Here is a 19,624-nt window from a genome sequence, read left to right on the forward strand (position 1 = left end):
TGTAACCCCCATCATCTGTTTTGGGGTCACAGTTACCTTCTCTCAGGAATGAAAGCCCAGAGCTGATGAAAGCTGAACTATTTATCTCCCTCACTGCTGCAGCCTTATCATACACAGGACTTTAATCCCACACAACACTTAAGAAATATAACCATTAAAGATTCGAGTACACGTTTTGAGATAAGATTGGTCTGTGATATTATTACTGATTGTGTAATTATGGAAATGAGAAAATAATCCCCTCGGGTTTTGTTGTAATGACTTCTGAGCGTCTTGCATCATCATAGGCAGACAGCAGACTTCGGGATGCCATGCATTATTAAAAGGAATGTGGAAAATCTTGTTTTGGTTGGTGTCAATGTCTCTGGTAAGGGAGGACATCATGTATCTTCCACAGCGAAATCGGATCCGGTAGAAACCCATGCGATCTTTTTGAAAATAAATAGTTAATCTTTACTTGATCTCCTGTACTCATGTCTTTTGATGCATTGGTAAACTGCATTCCTGACGGTATCCAGCTGATACTGTGGCCTTGAGAGACCTTGACTGCCTCTGTTCTGAATCAAAAGACAACATGGGACCATTGCAGACCTAGCTGCATAGTGCTGATGATTTCATTGGTCATATTACTTCATGGAACTGTTACTGTTTTACTGGTGTGAGAAGAGGTGCTGCAGGAGTGAGCTTGGTGAATGAACCCTGGTCAGCAGCTGATCCTCCTAGAAGTTATGCTGGACCATATGGAAGACAAGGAGGTGATTAGAGAGAGCAAACATGGCCTCAGCAAGGGCAAGTCATGCCTGACTAACCTAGTGGTCTTCTCCAATAGTGACAACTGATGCCATTTACCCAGACTCCTCTAAGGCCTCTGATAGACTCCTCCACGACAACCTGTCCTCATAATTGGAGAGATATGGATGGAATATTACATGGAAAAGGAATTGTTTGGATGGTTGCAACCAAAGAGTTTCAGTTAACAGATCAACGTCAAAGTGGAAACCAGTAATGAGTGATGTCTGTAGTGGGACAAACACTAATATCTTCATTAAGTGTCCCAGACAGTGGGACCAAGTGCACCCTCAGCAGGTTTGCAGGTGACAGCAGGCTGAGCAGTGCAGCTGATAGGCTTGAGGGAAGGGATGCCATCTGGAGGGACCTTGACAGGCTTGAGGAGTGAGCCTATGGGAACCTCATAGAGTTCAACAAAGAAGTCAGGTGTAAATGGGTTAATATGCAGTTTGCTCACTATTCAAAACCATCTTTGCTCAGAAGAGGGGTCAGGAAGGCCAGGTGACCACATCCGTGGTACTTCTGTACACTTCTACCCTTGGGCAATCAGAAAGATTTTGCTAGATGGCAACTCTTGTCTTTGCTGTGGGTGTGGAGATTTGTTTAAGTGTGGCTAATGTATGTTGCTTTTATTTTTTTACCATTAATCTGGTGTGAAAATGGGTGTCTCCCACCAGTCCTCTTCCTTCCTCACTGCAGTTTGTTCAGGCCACGCCCTTGTTTCTCGATTTTAGCAGTGGGGATTGTTGTGGTGGTGCTGTCCGAGCGTGTTCTGCCACACTGCGGTGTCCACAGCACCAGCTGCAAAGCAGATGGATGGCCAGCACTGCTGGATTTTAAAACCTTTAAAGGCTCAGGCTCTGGCCTCACTGCTGGGGAAACCTTGGCTTGTGCTTAAAAAAACCAGACACGAGCACAGACACATACACACACACTGACACACACTCTGTTTTTCTGAAGGGACCACCGTGTGCCTCTTTATCTTCTCCTCCCACCCCTTCATCCCTTCTGACACTTTCTGTAGCTGAGACTGCTAGTTTTCAATTTAACTGGATTTTCCAGGCACTTTCAGAGCAGTGGGTGTTATTATATATGTACAGTGCCTGATCACCACTGTTGAGGCTCAGTAATAAGTAAAATATTGTTGTATTCCTTGGTCCACCAAGCAGTGACCAGATATACCCCTCACACAAATATCTGTAGTGCACCAGAAGGAAGTGCCACCTTGTGTTGGCCACAGCAGTCCCTGAGCCCTTCTGCTGAAAGCTGAACTGCTCATCTTCTAAAACTCCATGGAATCTTCAGGGAGATTTTTGTTTTTTACCCGTGACTGATGGAACAATGCTTACCTTTGGTGTCCAGCTGTCCATTTAACTCTGACTGGCCAGAGTCAGTGAGGTTTTATGAAGCACCACTGCAGAAGCTCATGACCCTGACTGAAAGCCAGGAGCAACTCAATGCTCTGACAGTGATTATTTACTATTTTCCCATGTTACATGCTGTATTTGGTCATGTTCAGTAACTCTGTAGTAATCAGACAAGATGGAACGGCAGCTTGTCAGCTGATTTAATTAAAACCACATTTTTTTTTTTTATTGCCTCTCACACATCGTTAATATTCTGCCTAAGACCCGCCTGCAATCTAAAGATTGGAATCAGTCTCGTTGTGCTCTTTCTGAGCTTGAATTCCCAGACACACAAACCTGGGAAAGAGTTTTAAAGGGACAGGTAATAGTTAGAAACTAATTTGATTACATTGAAATGGACCACTCGTTTGTCCAAATAAATGCTTATTAAGGGACCAGTCTTTCAGGTTGCTTTTAAATGCAGTGCAGGCTTTGCTTTCATGGATATGACTGGGAATAGAATATATCTAGGATTTCCCAGGAATCAGGTCTTTGCTCTGCAGACTTCTGCTCATTCAAATTGTTGGTTATGCAAATATATTAAAAACATTCCAGTAAATAACACTGCGCCTTTGCTAGCAAGCCTTGTTGTTTAGGTATTTAGCAACAGTGTTGTGTTGTCCCTTTTCTGGAGTGTTAGGTAAGATCCATTTCACGGTGACGATGTTAAGGAGGCTTTCCCAGCCTGACCATTCCCAGACTCCCTGGCAGTCACACTCCCAAGGTGCAGTTTCGAGCCGAGCTACCTGGACCGTGTGTTCTTCAACAACAGCACATCGGCCGGCATATGCACTCGATTTACAACCAGATTACAAGGAAAAAAAAAACCCTCATTTAAAATTATATACAGCAGTTTATTTAAACAGCGATTAACTTTCATCAGCAGGCTGTGCCTTTCTGTTTTCTTTAAGAAGCCCTGCCACTCTCAGTCACAGCTGCAGCCCTCCTGCAGCACCCCTGCTACTCGGTGGTTTGAACCCAGCTTCACAGATAGTTCACAGCCAATTACCATACAGGTTTCTTATGTTAAAATTAAGGCAAACTGAAGTCAACAACCTCTGCTGAATAAAGGTAAAATCTTGAGAACATTTTGCATAACAGTCATCAGCATAGCTGATAGCTATTACAGTGTTCTTGTGCAGTGAGCCTACGCAGATGCTATCTCTCTTGCCTGTCTGTTTCAACACGCATCTCATCTCATTTGCAACCCTTTGCTTTAATTAGCCGAAGCCTTTGCTTCAGTCTTTCATATGTCAACCAGCCTGTGTACACTTCCATATTTTTAATCAGTAGCCTGTTGTCTTTACTTTGTCATTCACACTAGCGTATAAATCTGCCCTTCTTATGATCCTCACTGCTTGGTAGAAGTCAAAACATGCTGTTTAATTTTCCTGTTCACTGATTTCCATTTGTTTCATGTTCAAATGCTGGCTCTTTTCCCCCTTTCGGGCATGCTGTGAGCATTAAACTTAGTGATTAAACGCCAAAAGAACAGTTCTTTCCCCCTTTCCATGCCCACAAATGGGTCATCCTAACCCCTCCCTGGGACGCCCACCTCGACAGCAGTGCCCTGTGCTCAGCCTATCTGGCTGGGACTGCCGTGGGCTGGCAGAGGTTAAATAAAACAGGTGCAAAACTTTGTTCTCTCCTAAGGTTGTGACTGGCTTCTTGCTGTTTCTTCGCCTCTTTCTTTTTTGTTTGTTTCTTTGTGTGTGTGTGTTCTGTTTTGTTTTTTTAATTTAATCTACTACGCCAGAATATTTCATTTCCCTGATGACACAGCTGAAGACACCAAGACTTAAAAATAACTGGATGTAAAAGAATGAGAGGGTGACGTGTGGCTCTGCACCAGCCTTCAGATTTTCCGGTTCACTGGGGGGGAATCTGAGGTTGTCTGTAGATGCCTGACAGGTGGGGTTGCTGGCTCTGGCATCTGTGCCTGTGGCTGATCCCCCAGCTGAGCCTGGAGTGTGTTCAGGATGTCATCCAGCTTCTGGTCCATCTGCATGACCTGTTAAGGAATCAGAAAGCAGACGAGCTATCAAAGGGTTGCACGTGCTTCTGGTGAGGAACATTCACAGGCCAAGAGCTCTGGATGGATAAAGCCTGGCAGGGAGCATGGGCATCTGAGCACCAGCAGCTCCTCTGAGCGTTGTCTGGCTTCCTGCTCTAGGCCAAATGACACCGAGAAGTTACAGGGAAAGCTGTAGGAAGTGGCAGCAGAAGGACAGGACTTTGCTGGCTCAAGGACTTGACCACTTGAATCGACCATTTTGTCTCTCAGCCTTCTCCCAGGGTTGTTGATGATGCATCGTGCAAATATCTGCCCTGAAACTCTCTTTCACTCTTCAGTTTACTGTGAATGTTTTTTTCCCAGTACCTCTCTCAGTCTTCACCACCCTTACTTGCAGGACATCATGCTTTCCATTACTGTCTTGGGAAATGAAACAGCTCCCCTCCCTTCACACTGTAAATAGATGCCTGTATGATACATGTTACAGTCAGAGATCCTACCAGATATGATGTTTATTCCCATGCATTTTGAGGAGGATAGCCTGCTAAAAACCACATAATAATACCAACGACTTCATTTAAAAAGAAAAAAAAAAAAAGAACAACCATTCTATAGGAAGCTTGAGGTACTAATCCCTCCCCTCATTTCTTTGCCTTCCAGCTGAAATTTCTCAGGCATAGTCCCTGGGTAGAGGAGTCTTTCCGAGCTGTTATTATTATTAAGCAGGGAAAGGCAAGTCTGGATTTTTAAAGGGACACTGCTCTCATACTTCCTACTGCTTTTTTAAAGTCCTGACCTGCTCTAGGAGCACACAGCAGGCATCAGCCCGTTGTGCTGGTAGGGCTGATAGGGCTGGCCTTCTCACTTGCCTTAGCATCACCCAGTAGGAGAGGCTGGGGGCTGCTGAGTGCCTTACTTTGCTCCAAAGGCAAAACCACGGCCAGCATCATGTAATCAGCTGGGATTGCTTCTAGTGATGCTTGAATACAGTGCAGCTTTGTGTTACAGATGAGCCCTAGAAAAATGAGCATTTTGAAGAACACTGAATGGTTCACTTTACAGTTATCTGCCATGAAACCATGAGCCTCTGCAAAACTGTGATCTGTCCCAGTGGGTCTAATAAACTTTGATAGCAAACCTTTTAGAGTGATATCAGATCTAAACCGAGCTTTCATTAAAAAGGGAGACAGAGAGAATGAGAGAGAGAAGGATTCCAGCCTTTTTCCATTCAAAGATAACTTTGGAAATAGCCATTGGCAGCAGGGACTGAAAGCTTAGCAGGCTGAGATTGCTTCAAAAACTAAGGCAAAGAAAATCACCTTATCCGCTTTTGCCTCCTCTGTCTTTTCTCACTCCAAGTGTCAGCTCCCCCGGGGGCCTCTCAAACTTCAGGGTACCTGGAACTTGAATTCAAGTTGTAACTTTTTGGCAACTGCTGTTCTCTCCTACATACAACCTGCTGGGGGAGGGAGGACTGGAGTATCCCTCCTACATCACACAGGGAGAGATGTGCTGGTCTCTTTTCCATCTCTATTTTTATGGTTGCTGCCTTCCAGCAGAAAAGCTCCTCTCCCTGCCTCTGATTTGGAGAGGGTGTGGTGTGAGGCAGTGCTTTCAAGCAGCAAGAGGGGATTATTTAGGACCTGGGTTAGACAGTGCAGAGCTTTACTGCGATTTGTGCCCCGGTGTTTTCGGGTGTGTGGCTGGCACTGCCTGAGCAGCCCAGCACCCCCAGAAGCACTGACAGCGCTCTCATCTCGGGCACATCAGCTACATATTCTGCTCAGCATTAACTTGGCTGGAAGTCTGGAAGTCACTAGTGTAAGAGTTAAGCAGCATGGAATTAATTTAAAAACCACAGCCTTTTTATTTTCCCCTCCATTCTTGAAAAGCCTGTTTGGCTGATGCTGGTAATGACTCAACAGAATCTTTCTTAAGCAGAAATGTTGCTGCAGAGCAGAAACTGAAGTACAACTAGTATTTTGCAATAGGCTAAAGAGAGGTGTAGGCAGGGAAATGGGATCAGGTAGACAAAAGATCTTTTGGGGTTTTCTTTTGTGATGCTTTGTTGATTTTGATCTGCAGGCTTGATCTTAGATAAGCTATGCCTGCATATTCCATATCATTTAAACTTGCTGTGTATCTCTGTATTTTGCCAACTCAGTGAAAGGATGTGATGGGGAATAATTTTATGCACTTTTCTTTCCAGGAGAAGAGGAGGGTGGAGAATGTAAATATTCATTTGTAGGGATGAAAAACGAGAAATTTGTACATAAGGGAGTAGATTACACTACACTTCTGTCACACTTCCCACATGAGGATCAGCAAATATTCCCTGAATGTCAACAAATAAAACTGCTGAGTTCTTCTGTGTCAACCATACACACGTGAGGGTTTTCAGGATCATTTCTGAGATTAGAAGCACGACTCTGCAAAATTAAGCAAACCATAAGAATATGTGGCAGATCTCTTCTAATTCTTGGCTTTGTATTTTATGCACAGGCTCAAGCCACCACTTTCTGGCTTCAGATGTTCTAAAGCATATACCTTACTTGCAAAGATGCAACTAGCCTAGTAAAACTTTAGTCAGAAAGAAAAATTCTTAAGCACCTTGTTCAGTGGGAGAGTATTAAAAAAGGGTCAAATCTGGAGGCTGCTTAGCTGTGATTAGGACACTTCAAGGTTTGACTGAAGTCAGTGGGATGACTTGCAGGGTTAGAATCATTTTCACAGGGGTGAAGTTTTTTTTCAGAGGAGGCTCCTGGTTTCTCCAAACCCACTTAGCAGCTATTCCTCTCCTCAAGCCCAAACGGAAGGAGCTGCCTGCTTGGAGTAACACACCCAGGCAAGTGTGCTGACAAAGGGTTAAGCTGAGCAACGTGTTTTTAAGATGAGTAAAGTGAGAAGCCATCCAGAGATTGCTGCAGAGTTTCCAGAGAGATGTGATATGGCCCTGGAAGGCTCGGTGGAGACAGGTGAGTTTGGCAGCTGTCCACGGGCAAATGGCAACAATACTTCTGTTCTCCCACACCACGGCAGCGCTCTGGAGATGATCTATAAAACTGTTAAAATGCTCCTATATCCTTTCAACTGCTCTGCAGAAAGGAGACTTGCAAAAGCAGTTTAAAATGTTACAGTGCTGTTGTTGGGGCTGGGAGGTGAGCTGAAGGGGTGTTGAAATGTGTGCTCATTCTAACATCGCCTCACCACCCCCACACGCCCTCCGTCCCTCTGGGGAAGTGGGCTGGACTCCACGGTGACATGCAGGACTGTTGGACAAAGAGAATGCCCTGCAACCAGCTCTGGTGAGTCACAGCAAGCCACGAAGTCACTCAACCCGTGAGACACAAGGTGTCCCTGCCCTTCACCAGGTTGGCTTTCAACACCTATGTGCTGTTTGAGGGTACTTTAGAGCCTCTGTCTGTGAAAGCTGGTGTTCCTTAAATACCTCTTTTTACCTTGGTTTTCTCCTGCTGCAGAAATGTAGAAGGATCCTAGGAATGGCAGCAGGATGGAGGGGGAGGGCTGGGTCATGCTGGGGATTTGCCACATGCTGGACAGATTCCTAACTTCCCTGAGAGCTTTTTTTTCCCTGACATGTTTTGCACACGCAGATCATGAACAAAATGCATGTGTGGAAAACTCAGTTGGAGTAGTCACATGGTCTCCCTGAAATCCCCTCACTTTAGGTCAGAAAAATCCCTCCCCCTGCATTTTGTCTATCTTTTTATTATGATTTCTGGAGGCTGGGAAAGCCAGTATCAATTATGTACAGAACACACTGACATGAACTATTTCCAGAGGAGGGGAAGGGGAAGATGGTCTGCTGGAGCACTGGAGTAAATCTGTAAACCCACAAACACCCTCGTATGTTGCTAAGTCAGTGAAGCTTTGTATCAAAAGCTATGCCCCATAAATCAAATAAAGTTGCTGTCACCTCCTTAAGGCTCTGCTCTCTCCCTCCCTGGAGCAGTCCCACACGGGCTGATCAACGTGGCTGAGCTGAACAGCCTTGGTGCAGTTGTCTGCTCCATGTCTGGGCTGCTGGGACCAGGGGTGCAGCCCGAAATGGAGGAGGGAGAGAAGACAGCTCAATTTGTGTTACTAATCAAAATGTCATGGAGCAACAGCAAGTTCTGCTTTTGGTTAAGCTGGATTGACTTTGGCTCCCTGTTTGCCTCAGTCAAGTGCAGAAAGCTATGAAGCTGTGCCCATAGGACAGCCCAAGGTGTCACAGCAGGAGCAGAGGATGGAAGGGACTGCGTGGTTGAGCCCTGTCCCCTGCTATTGGAACCACTGCAGGATGGGGGCTTTGGCTGTGGAAGCCCCACAAGACGTCCAGACTTCTTCTCCTTGACATGCAGCCCTCATGCCACGCTAAAATGCCAACCCAAGCACGGACAACCAAGAACCACCAAAGCCCAGTGGAACACAGGAGGTGAACAAGGACATTCCCAGGGTCTCTGCATGGTGGTGTGGTATTTTCCAGCTGACACCGCAAAGTCAACCACATTTGGGGCCGGATCGACTGTGGCCATGCAAACACAATATCCCAGCCCAGGGTTTCCAAACCCCCAGAGTGCTCAGCTCAGCCCCACTGAACACTCCTTCTGTAGCAGTGACCCAACACTGAGCTCTGGGATTTACCACCACGCAGACCATTTCCTCTGTTTCCAGCCTTTGCTGCAGCTCCTGGCTCCTTAAGTAGCTATAATGAAGCAGGATCCTCTCACTGAAGCTCTGACTTATCAACAACTGATTGCAGGGCTTTAACACCAGCTGCTTGGAAAAGAATAATTTGAGGGGGAAGATTTATTTTCTATGGATAGAAGAGTGTATGTGAACCTTAGTGTGCCATGAGCTATTCTACCTGCATGTACTTGTTTCTGAGTGTTCCCAGCTTGTTATTTGTGATAGGTCACCTAAGGTCTAGTTTGTAGGAGAAAATGGTATTAATTTAGCAAAATCAGATGTGATTTAGTTGAAGTAGTGCAATCCATTTTATGGATGCTTCCATTTCTGACTCATGTGACATATTGATTTAGCTTAAGCTCGTTATCCAGAAATTTGTGCCATTTCCTCATATTGACCAGGTCTGTCAGACAATTTTTCTTCTCATCCCAGATGGTGGACTGATTTGATTAGATCCTGTAAAGCCAATGTGTAGCTTTATATGCACATCTGGTCTTGTAGCTTCTCTCTGCCTAGGGTTACACCCAATTATTCAAACTAATTGCCTATTGTACGGTTGGAAGCCTGAATTGTTTATTTTAGGAATAGCTTTATTTTTTAGCATGTGGATTTATTGCTGCCCAGAGACTGCTGATTCTAGGAAGGGAAATCTTTTCTCTACAGCACTGCATGCAAAACTGCCTCCCTCTCATCTTGCTTGTCCTGCTAGAGAAATTTCACCGAGGTGAAACGCTGAATCCACTGAAATTTGTTTTTCCCTTCAGCAAGGCCAGACAATACCAGTGTTGATAAAGCCTGTTGGTAGTTGTCTGTGAGGAAGCAAATGGCCACAGAAACTGCAAGTAGCTCAGGGAGATTTCTCTTGTGAAAGGTGTGGCTCCAGTGCGGCCTCTGAGCCTGGTCCAACAAGGTGCTTGTGGACGTGTTAGCTTGAAGCGTGTGAAGAGTCTTGCTGAGTTCACCAAATATTTAAGTGCTTCGCTGGAGTGGAGCCAGAACGGCCAACAGTTTGCAGGACTATACCTTTAGGATAAGCTTTTGGAGTCTTCTAAAGTACTCCTAAACACATAAGTCTCTGAAGAGTAATAATTGTCATCTATCATGATATCCTTCTTGAAATTACTTTGACATTCGTATTAGCAGAGAACTAGCAGCTTTTGTGCCTCTTAAACAACAAGAGGGCTTTGATGAACAGGCTCCCATTAACTGACTGTTTTTGGGATGAGTTGTAACAGATTTGGAATTGGCCTCAATTGTGAAACGACGCTGTGTTCCCAAAGCAACACTGCCAGGTGGCAACGTACGCAGGGAAACATCTGACTGTGGTACGTCAGTGTCTCAGAGCCAAGTGCCAGCACTCCCTGCCCCAGCCCTGAGCCCAGCAGCTCGTCATCTCCCTCTGCTGAGGGTGCAAACAGCACAGAGCCACCAGCTTCAGTCCATGGGAGCTTTTGCCAGCGACCTCAAAGGTCAGGTAAACAGGTACGTGAGTAGAAGCTAAATAAAGCCCACTTCCATGATGGCCTGTTGTTCTGGCAGACCCAATTCTTCATGAACACTAAAAATATATATAAACCACCAGGCTGTCTTGTTTGACTTATTCCATGTACCCCTTGGCAGATATCAGTTGTTTATTTTCATTCCGTGAAGCTCATCTAGATAACTCCACAATTTTCCAGGCCTCCCTTCCTTTATCCCAAACATCCCCACCCGTTCTTAGGTCAGGTGTTACAACCTTTGTCGGCCCAGAATATAGTAATCTTTATTTTAAGTATAGCTTCATTTATTTTGGTTTCCATCTACCTTTCCTGTTTAAATGAAAACACAAAGGTCTATCCCTCTTCACTTTGTTCCCGGGGTATTTCCCGTCGGTACCCTTTCAGTGAGCACGATATTTTTACATTTCCCATGCCACAGTTGCACTGATGAACCCCCAACAGAAAGACCTGTGCCTGTGGCTGCTGCTTCTGGTGTAAGATGCCTTTTGCTTAATTACTAAGCAACTATCAGGAGTTGAGCCCTGGGTTTCTAAAGCAGGCCTGGTCAGCATTGTGCAGATTATGTGTTACTGCTCTGGGGAAGGTGTGATTTATTTTTAAAAAATGAATCCTCGCTTCCTAAACAAATAAGGTTTAGCTGATGATGTATCTGTGTATGTGTTGCCACAGCAGCTTTGAAGTAAGCTGGCCAACTTCAGACATTTGCCAGAGTCCTTCAAGATAAAAAGTTCAGACAGACTTCAGAAGGTCTGGCACTTGTGCCGAAGACAGACATCCAAATTAGTGCCTCAGCGAAGAAAGGGCAGAAGAGGAAGGTGAACTGTATTATTAGACCCCGGAGAATCCACACAGGATGCCCTGACCACAGGAAAAGCTTTATTCAGCCCTTGCCCCTTATTAGCCTTGGATAATCAACCACAAAATGCAGAGTCACAGGAAACCAGGCAGCGTAATTTCCACTGCTCGCAGAAGCACTTGTTTCTGGCTAAAGAAATTCAAGTGATGCCACTCTTTGAGCAGACACAACAGTAACTTCCCACAGCTGCCATTCTGCAACAGCACTCAGCTGCTGGCTGTGTTGGAACTATTGTGAGAGTTGGTCTCATTTCAGCTATTTGTATATGCACCTGTCAGTCTTTGTGTCTGCAGCCAATGCTTTGAAATGTTTTGGGGGTTTTTTCCCTAATTTCCCCCCAGTAGGTAAATTAGACTTTGCAGAACTCTCTGTCTCCCATTTATGTACATAAATGGTTATTTTTATTGTTGCAGGATGTTTTGTTCTTCACCCTCCTCCAGATCCTGCTCAGATCCTCCCTGTAGTAATCTTGCCATCTCTCTTTGCGACATCGCTCTTCAGCCACACCCTGGATGACGCACTGCCATTTCTCAGCTCATTTCATTGTGTGCCTACAAGTCCTGCTGCAAAACCAGCGTGGAAAGAAACAACAGACAGAAATAACAAAGCCAGTCCAGCCTCAAAGGTGGATCTGCAGCCTCTGTGAGTCACACTGTAATTTCACAATAAAGCGGCCTTGGAACTTACGCTCCAAGATGCTGATTAATTTAATTTTTAAATCTCTAAACAATACTGGACAGAGAGAAACAATAAAAAGAAGAAGCAGCATGGAATATTTCAATAGTGACAAAAGAGCATGGAGAAAGAAGTGACCTTAGCCTTTCACTAGGTGGGTGCATTAACTCAGCAGTTTAGATGGGCGTGATGAACTTGGTGTTTGCATCTCACCTAACCCTTTGAAGAGATGGTGTCGAGCTTTCTATGCTCTGGTTGTTTTGCCTTCACTTTGGCTTTTTTTAAGCTCAATTAAATCTCCTCTGTAAGAACAACATCTAAACCACACCAGCCTTGTGGCTAGACAGGGTTCACTAGTTCCTGTAAGCGGGGGGACACCCTGGACTGTGTGGCAGCTGGTTGTTTCTTTTCAGCTGAGCTGCAAGGATTGCTTACTGATACTGAAATCAGCAGGAGAATTCCCTTAACCCAGCCCTACTGACCTGACACGTAGTTCAGGTAGCACATACTTAGCACAGCTGATGGATTGTGTGTGAGGAGGTGACGTTCATGTGCTTTGTCACAGGTGTTGGTACACAACTGCCCCCCACTGACACTCACACACACACACAAGAAGCCTCGCTTCAAATTATCACTCCATCTTTACTTATAGGTTGGCAAGAAAGGCAAGGCGAGAGGGGGAGAAGGGAGTGTTGTTATTGGGAGGAGCGCAGGCATTATGGTGATGGCGATCTAGATAGCAAGACATGTAGGTACTAGAAAAGTTCCAGGCAGTTCTTGTGGGACTCAACCAGTACCTCATAAACCCAAGATCCAGTTTACACCCCAGCACAGCCTTCTTGCACTGACAACAAGTCACTTCCTGGGTAAGCCTCGTCAATATTTGTTAACCACACGGGTCAAATAATCCGCCATTTCTTATCTTTCTGACATCAAAACACTTGAAGCTGGATAGGTTTGAATCTTGGTACAAAACAGAAGACAACACAGACCTACAAAAGGTATGAGTAGTGTTGTATGGGGACTGAAATGCTGGCTGCAGAAAGGAAGGAGGCTGTATTGGAAAAAGACCAGTCACTGTTGGAGGAGGACAGGGGGAGAGAAGATGGTGCTGGTCCTTTGCCTTTCCTTTGCCTATTGTTGGCTCTTTGAGGATTGACATGGACATGGCAGAATGAGGCTGAAAGTGTGGCATGGTGGCCATGCCATGAAGAGAAAAGTAATCAGGAAGCAAAAGGATGATTGACTAGAGATCAGAGGTGTCACTGGGAGGCCACTCTCTGGGCCTGTATTTTCAGCTCTGTGAAAGAACCATCCTAGCATTTTAACCAAACCCTGTAGCAGAATTAAGAGATGATCTCGGTGCAGATTTGTGCTGATGTCAGACAAACCAAGCCTACAACGTGCCTTCCATTGTTCCAAGGGAACCTGTGCCTGGGCCCTCATTTGATATGCCCTGTTCCAGTGAAAGAGAGGAAGGAAGCTTGATAGAAGCTAACTCACAAGGGTCTCGGAAAGTGAAAACCGTGCCTTTGTGCCGTGAGCAGTTAGGCAGGGCGAATGAAAACTGCCCTTATTTCTTCTCTGCTTGGCATGGGACAACTCTCTAGGGTCACCTTCACATAAAATGTTCCCCGAAACTCTCACGCCCTTTGAACGATGCCGCAAGACTTGCACAACCCACGCCAGGCAATTTGAGGAAGAAGCTGCAGAAGCACCGCGTGGTGTTGTTACATATTTAAACAGGGAGGATTACAAAACACCGTTGTTTCCTCATCAAAAACACAGAAACCCAAAGCAAGTAAAATATTATCAGGCAGTGCTGATTGAAGGTGCAGCAGTTCTTGATTCCTACTGACTCAACCATGCTTTGCTGAACCGTTTGGTTTCAGCCTGTCTGGCTTATCTGTCATTTGATGGATTTTATTAGCTTGCTCGATTAACAGCACTGCCACATGCAAACTTCTAATGAATTTTTGAAAAAGTCAAACGGGTGGGTGAACTCTGGACTGCCCTGTCCAGTTCTGCTGTCACAGTGACCTGATGTTGAGGGTGTCCATCTGTCTGTTCAGTCATAGCAAGCCACAGCATTCAGTCCTAGACCAGCAAAAGCCACAGGCACAAAGGGTGCAGGAAAATAACTGTGCTGCAAGGAATGGTTCATGACTTGAGCTGAGACTGCTCAGCACCTGAAAGGGTCTGAGCAGTAAGTGGGGTGTGACAGCATAAATCAGTGCATTAAAATGGCTATAGCTGCAGGACTGTGTGTGCAGAACCTCAGAAGGGATGGCAGGAAGAATGAATTTCACTGGATTTGTCTTTTCCTCCTTCCCAAGCTAGACAATTTATTGCAGAATATGTTCTGTAGCTGAAGAGATGTCCATGGGCATTTAAAACACTGACTGAGACTAGAAGACTGAGCAAAGCAGATGTTCCAAATCCAGAACCTCAGTGGTGGATATTTTCCATTTCTTTTGTGCTTGAAAAATAACCAAGAATTTTGAAAAATCAGCATGGCTACATCCCCGGGGAGAGACTGAAGTAAAGCATTAATTAAAGTAAAGAAAGGGAGGTGTCTTATTTGAACTCTGCTGAGCTAGATGGATTACCTATGAAAGCTGGCATTGACAGGACAGCTGTAAGAAGCAGCCTGTGGCAGAAGCACCGGTGTCTTATACAAACAACAGGAGACAGGGCGGGAGATGCAAAGCCACAATTGCCAGATAGATTTCTTCCTTGTGAGGCATATGCTAAGTCAGCAGAAACCTGCTTCAGTTTTCTGTTGCAAGGCACTGCACTTTTAATTAAGGGGAAAAAAAAAGTCAGGCATGCCTACTATCTCTTTTACAGCTCTTTAGCCTTATACTGCAGGGAATACTGCTGAGAGAAGGATGTTTTTTATATATATATATATATATATATATTATTTTTCTCTACTGTGTTTCTTCTTTTTCATATATCACTGCAGAGAAAAAGTACAGCAGTAAAAAGGGACATGTATTAACATGAACACAGAGGTGTAGGGATATGAGAATGGCCTGGTGAGATTTCACTGTCCCAGCATTTAGTAAAATAATTTAAACTAGTGTTGCAATTTAATTAAGATTTTGGGTTACTGGCTTTGTTGAGGTTCTAGAGGCAGAACTGGGAAGCCATGGAGACCTTTACGCAACTTTCTGCCATGAGGGAAAGCATATAATTTTCAGGTCATATTTTTCAGGTCAATAGGACAGAAATCATTAATAAAATAGGAACAAACTAAAATTCATTAATAACATAGATACCAGTTGGGACTACTGAGAATCCCGCAGATTTAATTGCTTAGCAACACATCTACATATAATAGAATCACAGAATCATTAAGGTGGGAAAAGACCTCCAGGACCATCAAGTCCAACCTTTGATTTACTTTTACTCCCCATGAACTATGACTTTGATTTACTGACTCAACATAATCTACATGTCTAAGCCATATTTAAAAATGGGTTATTTGTTGTTCTGCAGTGTTTCTTGTCCCTTCAGAGCAGGCTTGTTTAACCCCACATGGAACTAGTAATCAGTGAGAAGGAAAATAAGATATTTATTTTTTTAAATAATAAATTAGTTTAGAAAGCTTTCATTTCTGTGTTTTGATGCATATTAAAAATGCCAGCTGTGACTGGTGCTTGTCTTTCTGCACCAGTGGTATAAACCAAAAATGACCATCACCATGAATCCATGGCATTGAGGCTCTGGTTTTGGCTGTCTGGCCACTGTGTTTGGCTTCCTTCACTGCATGCCCAGCCCTGAAACTGGGATGAAAAATATGCTTAAGCCCTGATGCTGCTGAAAGGGCAGCTGCACCCTCCTGCCCTCCCTGTTCTACAGATCTCTGCAGTCCAGCCTTGACTGGACTCAGGAAAAAAGCTCAGGACACAGAGTGGAAGTGGCTTGATTCAAAACACTTTTGTACGGTGTATTTATGGGCAACCAGCTATTTACAAAGCTCTTCTAAACGCTGGCAGCCCCAGGTGCAGCCCCCATGTAGATCTACCCTGGATGAAGGGCTTCCCCCAGTCTGGGGACTGCTGTTGCTCCTCTCTGATTTTGGCCCTGCTAGCGCATGGTGTTGCCCCACTTACCGCCCTTGCACAGGCATAATAGTTATTTTGGGCTTGAGGGGAGCAGGATCATGTGCACCAGGGGGTAACAGTGAAGGCTTGCATATCTGTGCTGCCAGCCAAAATGCTCTTCCAGCCCTTGCTCATCATTCTCCCCCTCGAGGGACTTGGGCGAGCAAGGCAAGGGATTCCTCAGCTGAAGGTGGAGTCGGTGCAACGCCCTGGGTTGGAGCAAATGCCCCAGTACGGGGTTTCAGACATGCCTCTGTTTACCACATCAGTTGGGCATCACCAAATGTGACAATCTGAAATACTGTTTGAAAGCTAGATGTGGTGCTCATGAGTGGATCTTCACCGGCAGCTGGAGAAGATTAAATACTCTTGTTAGCCACGGGGCAGCATGGTGTGACAATTACTGTGTTAAGTAGAGCTGAAAGTTTTACAATGAAACCAAAAATGCTGCTGGCCCCCAAATTCTGCAGAGGTTCAAGAACCTTTCAGTAAACATGGACTAAGCCTTGGCAGATGTAAAATTTCAAGGAGGAACTGTTTAAAACCCCACGGTTTGTGCACGATTTTGAGCTGAGACCCAGCCACGCTTGGCACTTTGGGAGTTTTGCTTTGGGTTTTTTTGCATACAAATCCCAAACACAGCGTAGGCTCAGCAGGGAGGAACCGATGCAAACCAAAACTGCTGAGTTTTGCACAGCTCTAATTACAATCTCTCCACAGTCCTGGTTTTATTTGTTATTGTTTGTGCTGTGGTAGCAGTGCAGGGCTCCAACCGGCTTCAGGGCCGCACTGTGGTAGGTGTTGTAAAGGCAGGAGGAGGAGGCAGGAACCCCAGCCTGAAGAGTACAGAATCTAAACAAACAAAAAAAGATAAAGAATGAGGGAAATTCATAAAACACACAAGCAGAGTGATAAGGGAGGTCTTGGCAAGACAAGGCTTTTCTTTGCGTCTCTCTCGTCCGCACATAAAATCGTGTCTACCCTGTAAAATCTTTGGGGTCAGGGCTGCATTTTCCAAAATGTGTAGGGAGATGGGGTGCAAGAAATGTGTGTGTGGGGGGTAGCAGCAGGATCAGCAGCCCAGAGGGCCTCCACGCTGGGTTTTGGCAGCGAGGGTGGGAGCAGGAGGAAGGTGATAGGGACAGTGGAAGGGTGGGCAGAGGAGCAGATGGACTGCACTGCTTAGCTGGGCTCAGGTCAGAAGAACCATTGTAGGCACTAGGACAGCCTGTGACAAGTCACCACACTACTCTGCGCTGCAGTTTCCTCTAGGGCTGAGCAGGGCTACAAATACACCCCTATATGGATAATTCTTCCTTGGAGTAAACTGCTTTGAGACACCCAGGTGAAAGGTGCTAGAGGAATGCAAAGATTTATTTTTCATAAACCTCCTCACATATTCTTTTCACTGCCAAGTCAAGCCTGATGCCAGAAATTTTAGAGATGCATACATCTCTCTCTCCCTCTCTCTCTCGGAATAGAAAAATACATTCATGAAAGAGGCCAAGGCATATTTTTTCAGAATAAAGCCTTAGGTTGGGTTTCCTAAATCCGTATAGAGGATCTTAAATGAACAGCCTGATTCAAAATCAGGACATTTCTTTAAAACTGAGTTCAAGAGTCTAGCCATAAGTTCTTACTTGAAACTGTTTAACCACAAGCTAGATGGAAATTTCATATCCTAAAAGAAGTTCGTATTGTTTGGCTGGTTTTGTTTTTTTTTAGTTTTTTCTTCTATGATTTAGGTGAAGGTTTGGGCTGGTTATTTTATCCCAATTATTCACCATTCTGCAACTATTAATTAAAACAAACAGGTCTCTGAGGCTATTTCTCACAATAGGGAAGATTTATATCTTGAAACTGAGGCTTGTTTTTTCACTGCATCTATTTTCTACACTGCGTAAACACCCAAGTTTGTTATTGCAGCAATCACCAGCATGAGCTCTCAGAGCTCCTTGCCAGGCTTGTGATATTTATTGTTTGTTAAGCTCCAGCTCCTGGAGTGAAATGATTAGATGAGAACCCCAGCTTTCAGTTAAACAAAACAGATGGAACTTCGAGAGAAATGAGAAAACACGAGCAGAATGTAGAGTCGAGGGTACAAACATCAGAAAGGCCAGCAAAAAAAGAAAACCCCACATGTATTGTTATTTTTCAAGCCTAAGGACACTTAAACCAACCTCCCCCTTATAATTTGGGAGAGGGGGGCTGACTCATGGCTTCTTGGCTGCCAAGGCATGGCCATGGCAAGGGTTACTCATCGCCTTGGAGCTGCCCAGAGGTTTCTCACCAAGGGGCTGCTCACCCCTCTGCTGAGCTGCACTTTTTTTTTTTTTTTCTCCTTTTTCCTTCTTCCTTTTAAAACAACTTGACTGAGACATTCATTTTTGAAAATATCCTGTACAAGGAATTGCACAGATTTGGCAAGTAGAGACAATAGGTCAGTTCCTGGCCCTTCCAGCTCTGAGAGGATCTCTTTAGCTTTCACAAAAAAAGAAGAAAACCAGAACTATTCAAAAGCCTCAGCTGCCAAATACTAAGTCTACAACAATATAAAGCAAATGTAAATACTATATGATGAAATGCATTTTTTAAACAAAACACCTCTTTTCTCAGAAGTTTTATATACAACAGGAAGATTCATTCCTGAAGATAACTCCAGCCTCTGGAACTAACCCCCACATATCATGGTCTGAAATATCTATTTTATATGATACAACAACAGTCATCGCCTTTACCTTGGGAAAAGCTCATTTAGCCTCCTGATTTATGAAAACTGCACTTTCTTCTCCACATGGTGGAATCTAGGCTGGACATACTGGTATTAGTTCTGAATGAATCACCTGCTTACAGGGGCTTGTGTGCTTGGGAGGATGGGAAGATAATTCCACAGCTTTACACAAAACTTCTTGACAGCAGTTACAGGTGGATGGTGCTGCTCTCATTTTTCACCACAAAGAAAGCAGAGGAAAGAACAAATCCCCCTCGACTTTCCTGCTCCCTGTGAATGGGCCCCTGCTGCAGAAGGTGCACGTGCAGATGCCTGCAATAATGTTATGCAAGCCAGCATAATACTCAGCTCATTGCTGCTGGAAGTTCTCCCTCCCTTGCCCCCACAGATGCCACCTGTAGCATGTGGTGAAATCCTTCGTGCACAGCAGGCAGGGGGGGTCCCAGACGAGGTGGGGACCCAGCAACAGATGCAGACAGTTGCAGCTCAGAAGAGAGTTATATCTCCTTTTTCAGGGGTGAATAAATGCCAGAATACCCTGAAAGCCCACTATTTGCCAGAGAACCTTGCATTATGAATGTGGATCTCTGCTGAGGGTAGGGCTATGCCTGCAGTAATGAACTGGTGTTGTCCTTCCTGTTTCAGACATAACTTTGTGAGCTGGTGGAAGACAAATGCTGGACCATCAGCTGCTCCAGTACACATCAGGAACACCACTCTTTCTATTCCTGCTGTTAATTCAGCAACATACCCTGCCAATAAACCATAGCAGTATCTGCCTGACAGGTCATCATCTCGTGTTTGCCAACACAAGAAAAACTCAGCCACCAACCATGGCTCTTCTGGGATA

At 44.8% G+C, this 19,624-nt stretch overlaps 1 protein-coding gene across 1 annotated transcript in view; it reads right to left on the reverse strand.

Annotated features, from left to right (window-relative positions):
- Window positions 1–3,858: 3,858 nt before the first annotated feature.
- The window catches only part of LOC126644616 (potassium voltage-gated channel subfamily KQT member 1-like), a 373,366-nt gene continuing 357,600 nt past the window's right edge, over window positions 3,859–19,624 (reverse strand). The window contains exon 16 of the mRNA XM_050324167.1: window positions 3,859–4,206. Coding sequence (XP_050180124.1) covers window positions 4,051–4,206 — 156 coding nt within the window. The 3' untranslated portion in view covers window positions 3,859–4,050. The remainder of the gene's footprint in view (window positions 4,207–19,624) is intronic.

Source organism: Myiozetetes cayanensis, unplaced genomic scaffold, assembly GCF_022539395.1.
Source record: "Myiozetetes cayanensis isolate MyiCay16 unplaced genomic scaffold, myiCay2020 scf3, whole genome shotgun sequence".
NCBI lineage: Eukaryota > Metazoa > Chordata > Aves > Passeriformes > Tyrannidae > Myiozetetes > Myiozetetes cayanensis.